Source organism: Galeopterus variegatus, unplaced genomic scaffold, assembly GCF_000696425.1.
Source record: "Galeopterus variegatus unplaced genomic scaffold, G_variegatus-3.0.2 Scaffold2849, whole genome shotgun sequence".
NCBI classification, from domain to species: domain Eukaryota; kingdom Metazoa; phylum Chordata; class Mammalia; order Dermoptera; family Cynocephalidae; genus Galeopterus; species Galeopterus variegatus.
The window spans coordinates 24,225-30,053 of NW_007728960.1; the positions used below are offsets into that span (position 1 = coordinate 24,225).

At 47.3% G+C, this 5,829-nt stretch overlaps 1 protein-coding gene across 1 annotated transcript; it reads right to left on the reverse strand.

Annotated features, from left to right (window-relative positions):
* Positions 1–1,153: 1,153 nt before the first annotated feature.
* LOC103599106 (olfactory receptor 1K1) lies at positions 1,154–4,357 on the reverse strand. Its single transcript, XM_008583199.1, is given in 5 exon segments — positions 1,154–1,234; positions 1,236–1,294; positions 1,297–1,384; positions 1,766–2,527; positions 4,304–4,357. Coding segments are annotated over 5 exon segments (1,044 nt in total).
* Between the last annotated feature and the right edge of the window lie 1,472 nt (positions 4,358–5,829).

Below are 5,829 nucleotides of genomic sequence, written 5' to 3' on the forward strand. Positions count from 1 at the left end.
GGGGAATGGGGGAGTGGGGGCATATTTCTTGGAGAAACAGGGATAGAAAAGCTCGTGCCTCACAACCTGTTAGGTAAAAGCTTGGGCACAGTGTGAGGGCCTATTAGATGCCAAAACATGTCCTCACTTGAGACAGTGCACCCGTCTGAGACTTCTTCCTGCAAGTTCTTCCATTGAGGCACCGAAACCTGGGGCCTGGATTCTTCGGGTCACAGTTAAAACGCACCCAAATGACCCAAGTAGCATTTAAGTCTTGTTCTAGCTCTGATACTGATTAGGTCAACAACTTTGAGCCTCAGTTTTCTCATTCATAAAGTGGCAATAAGAATGCCCAAGCTTTTTGTGGGTAAAAGTAAATGAAGTGCCGGCATATGATAAAGACTTATATCCATCTGCCTCTAACGCCTGTGCTCCCCCTTTCTTCTCAGCTTTGCTATATTTTATTTTATTTATTTATTACTGTGCGTGTCCACATCATGCTGCTTCTACAGAATGCCAGGTGTAAATGAACAGGTGGTATCATAGTGAACAACTACAAGAACAAAAAATAGGAAAAAATGGACTGCTTCTAAATGCTGTTGGCATAAAAATACCATCATTTATTTTTCTCAGATGTGCAAAGTGCCTCCTATGTGCCAGACTCTGTTTGTTAGGAGGGGTCAGCCCTTCACACACGAGTCTGTGAACTTTTATTCCCATCCCAGTTAAGAAGTCAATTTATTTGAGAACACATGGTAATATAGCTGAAAATAAAGTCCTAAGCAAGTATTGGGGGTCACATACCTTCCCAGAACCCTCTAATTCCTGAGCAAAGGGTAGTATGCTTTCTAAGTGCCTGGGACTGGCCATTAGAAGAGGGTGCAATGTGGCAGAAAGGGCCCAGATTTTGCCCCCTCAGAACTGTGTAAACTTGGTAAAGTCACTTATTGTCTGTGAGCCTGTTTCCTCATCTGTAAAACTGGGTCATAATATCTGCTTCCCTGGTTGCTGTGGGAATAAAGCAAGATCAGGCAAGGGTCTGCTTCATGGTAGGCACTCAGAAAAATGATAGCTATTACTGCATTAAGATTTTTGGAAATAGCAGAGAATAGATAATTGCATTCATGAGTTGTTGCTGTGGGTGATGTGGTCTGTGTCTGGCAGAGTCCATGCCTCACGAGTCACTAGCTGAGACCCTTTGGCCAATGGAAAGGGCTTGGAGTGAATCCTGCACGTCATGATTCCCAAGGCTGTAAGATGACGGGGTTCAGCATGGGGGTGACTATGGTGTATGTGACACTGGCCACAGGCCCTGCTCTGCCTCATAATGGGACGTGGGCCAGAAGTAGACTGCGATGACTGTCCTGTAGAAAAGGCCCACCATGGGGGCCGGCCCTGTGGCTCACTCGGGAGAGTGCGGTGCTGATAACACCAAGGCCAAGGGTTCGGATCCCACATAGGGATGGCTGGTTAGCTCACTGGGGGAGCGTGGTGCTGACAACACCAAGTCAAGGGTTAAGATCCCCTTACCAGTCATCTTTATAAAAAAAAAAAAGATCCCACATAGGGATGGCTGGTTAGCTCACTGGGGGAGCGTGGTGCTGACAACACCAAGTCAAGGGTTAAGATCCCCTTACCAGTCATCTTTATAAAAAAAAAAAAGATCCCACATAGGGATGGCTGGTTAGCTCACTGGGGGAGCGTGGTGCTGACAACACCAAGTCAAGGGTTAAGATCCCCTTACCAGTCATCTTTATAAAAAAAAAAAAAAAAAGAAAAGGCCCACCACGGCCAGGTGGGAGCCACAGATGGACACAGCCCGGAGCCTCCCAGAGGCTGAGGGCAGCCGGAGCGTGGCAGCTGTGATGGCCCCGTAGGAGGCGAGAATGAGCAGGAAGGGAGTGACCACCACCGCGGCACCCTTGGTGAAGATCAGCAGCTGGATGTGGTGGGTGTTGGAGCATGAGAGCCTTAAGAGAGGCTGGTGGTCACAGAAGAAGTGGAGCACTTGGTGGGAGGCACAGAAGGACAGGCAGGCCATGAGCAGGATATGCAGGAGGGAGTGGACGTGAGACATCAGCCATGCTGCCCCCACCAGAGCTGTGCACACAGCCCAGGACATCTTCGTGGCATAGAGGACGGGGTGCTGGATGGCCACGTAGCTGTCGTAGGCCTTGGTGGCCAGGAGACAGCTATCAGTTATACCCAGGGCAAAGAAGAAGTCCATTTGGGTCAGGCAGACAGCCAGGGAGATGGAGTGGTCGTGGGCCAACAAGTTGGCCAGCATCTTGGGCACAGCGATGGAGGCAAAGCAGAGGTCAGCAAAGGAAAGGTGGGCCAGCAGGAAGTACATGGGTGCATGAAGGGCTGGACTGGCCTTGATGGCAGCCACAATGAGTCCATTACCAAGTGTGCCCACCACATGCGAGACCAGGAACAGCACAAAGAGAAGCTGCTGCTGTCCTGGACTTGGCATCAGGCCCAGTAGGACAAACGGGGCTCCCTCTGAAGACTCGTTGGCAGCACCCGTGGCTGGCTGGTTATTTGCCTGGAACACCAGGGGTTCTTTTCTACTGAGGAGTCATCTCCCCAACATCTAAGGGAAAAGGCGAGCAGCTACATTGCTCAAGGCTTCCTGGCCATTAGAAAAATCATGGGTTTGGGATCAGATAGTCCTGGCTGTACACACAGGTGTGACTGTGGGCAAGTCATTTCACCTCCTGAAACTTTTTTATTTCTGGGCCTTAGATTCCCTATCTGTAAAATAAGGGAATTGAACTAGGTGATCTTCAAGGCCACTTCTGACTTTGATACTTGGTGATTTTGAGTAAAAACAGAACCAAAGATATTGCCCAGGATGTAGACCAGGGAAGGAGGAAAAAATGAAAGAAAAGATAGTTGGGTAGAGCATGGTGCTGATAACACCAAGGTCCAGGGTTTCATCCCTGTACTGGCCAGCCACCAAAAAAAAAAAAAAAAAAAGAGCAGAGAGAGTAGGAAAAAAATTCCAAATCTGGACATCACTTATGGTTATATTGAAATGAATATGAACTCACAACACCTAGACACAAATAATGACATTTTAGAACATCGTGGGTAAAGAGAAGAACCCAATACCTCCCAAGAGCATGGGGTACAATGAACTAATGATATTCAGATAATCGGACAGCCATCAAGTGTTTCATCATCAACAGTAGATGCCAGAACACAGTCAAGCAATATCTTCAAATTTTGAAGAAAAAGGATTTCAAATTTAGAATTCTATACTAAGCTAAAATATTAATTAAGTATGAGGGAAGAATAATATTTTCAGACTTGCAAAAAAAAAAAAAAATCCCAAAACCCAAAAAACAAAACAATCTGGATGATTTTCCATAATCCCAGAAAACATTCCTCATAAAATCACACTTACTGAGCACCAAGCAAACAACATCCCTCTGTGAAAAACTTGCGTGGACAGACACAACACATCTGTTGGGGTGCAGAGACATAATTCTTAAGGATAGAGGCAACTTGTTTCAGTGTTTCCATTTTTTTCCTGTCTGAATCTCAATGCAGAAATCTTGGACAATTCTCTAAGAAGAAGACTTTAAAAATTTTATTTTATTTTATCATTACACAATTTAAACATTTTTTGTGGCCCTTTTATCAGTTTCTCCCTAACTCCCCTCCCCCTCATCCTCTTTCTCACCTCTGGGTAAGAAGTCGTCTTGAAAGGAGAGGGATTTTAGGACACAGGGTTGCTTAAGACTATGCTGAGACTACCTCTCCAGGGGAATGACCTCCTAATTTCTTTCCATGTGCTCTATTAAAAAAATAAAAAAATCGAGTGAGGGACATCCATACCCTACTGTCTTCCTTTTCTTTCTTCCACTAGTTAAGAAGAATCTTCTGGGTTTAGTTCCCGGAACAGCATCTTTTCTATAACTCCCAATCATGTCCTACCTTCCAAGAGGAGAAGAGGATCAGGGTGACTGGGTAGGATGGAGGGAGAAGCCTGTTTATAAAATTGCTTTTGGGAACTCGACCTGCTCTGACTTGTATCTAAAGTGGTCCCAATAAACATTCAAATATATTGAGCTGTTTGCAGAAACTTTCGTATGAAGTTACACACACATGTGGGTGTGCAGACATGTGCGGCCTCAAGCTGGTCTCTGAAAAGACGTGGGCACGATCAATCATATACGGAAATATGGATCCAGTACGTGCATTCACACCCACGTGAGCGAGAAGCAAACTCCAAAGGCCTTGAACATCATACACGTAAACAGGGACAAATGCAATCACAAAGTAGCACTGAGACCGGAGGGTGACAATCACTCACACACTCCTGTTCGTGGAGGTACACAGCACCATGCACAGCTACTGCGACCATCATGTACGTTCATGCTTTCGTCGACCACTACTCTGTGGGCACTCTACCAGGTGCCCGTCCATGCACATCCAGTCACACCCCACCCCTCACTGACCACACAGTCATGTCCTGTGCACAGTCTCACACCTTCACACACATGGCTGCACTCATGTAGTCTCATGATAGATCACAACAGAGATGTGCCACCCTAGAGGGGCACGTCCACATCTGCACTGCCTCCCAACCCCTGCAATGACACTATCGTGCAGTGATGGTAATGCACAATCACAGCCTCACAAGCACCACACACTCTCATACTCACACATATGACTCATGCACAGTCACACATACGAAGACAGATCTGCACACTCACAGCCTGGACCTTTGCCCCCAGGTGTAACCTGTGGCTTCCCCAATCGCAGGAGGGAACAGCAGCAGGGGCCAGGTATAGCTCATCACTGGAGAGTCTGAGGAGGGAGTGATTGGACACTCTTATGGGGCTTGGGGGCTTGGGAGCACCTTAGCTTCTCTCCAGAGGCAGCAGCCCTTTTAACCCAGACTTCACCCTGGGGCAGGAGGTAGCTTGGCTCTGGGACTTGTTATCCTTCCTCTCTAGGGCCCAATTTAACGGGGAGGAGGTGGTTGGTGCCACCTCCACCTCTGGGGACATTCAGGAGCCTTGTGCACAGCTACCTTGTGCATGGTGAAAATGCTGCTCCCTACTCCCAGAGAGAAGGGTCAGGCTGACCCCTGAACCCCAGAGAGACTAGGGAGCCCATAGTTTACAGTAGTAGCTTCTGGGGCCAACCCTCCTGTTACCTTAGCTATAGCTGGTGGCTTCTTGTAGGAAGTATAGGAGTGTGGGAGGGACTGTGCCTCTGGTGACTGTGGCAGTGTGCATGGCTATGTTGTGTCTCTGTGCAACTGAATGTGCCCACGAGTTTGCGTGTGTGTCTGAGCGTGCACATACATCTGGGTCTGTGTGGGTGACCACATCATAGAGTGTTTCTTTGGCAATAAATGCTTCTGATAGGAGTTTCAGTCTGTGTTGTAAGGTACGTGTTTCTGTGTGAATATCGTGGTGTGAGGTAATTGAGCCCGTGTGTAGCATTCCAGGTGGGAATGGCTCTGCAGGACTCAGTGTTGAAACAACCATAATGGGTGATTTTGAACATACGAATTTTCAATAATTCCCTATTTCCTATTAAATAAAGTACTAATTCCCCTACCTGATATCTGAGCCATAGGGTGTCCTTCTTCCCAGATCCTCAATCTTCAAACTTCCCTCCACTTCTTTCCTAATACCCCCTCGTTGAATTGGTCTCCTACAGTCTTCTGCACACGCCGAGACTCAATTCCATGCCTTTGTGTGCATCTGTCCAATCCCCACCATGGAAATCCCTTTCCCCTCAATTCTCACCCATGTTGCAGGGCCCAACCCATTTTGTGCAATAGGTGCTCCAAATAGACCCCCAGTCTTTTCCCCACCCCAAACC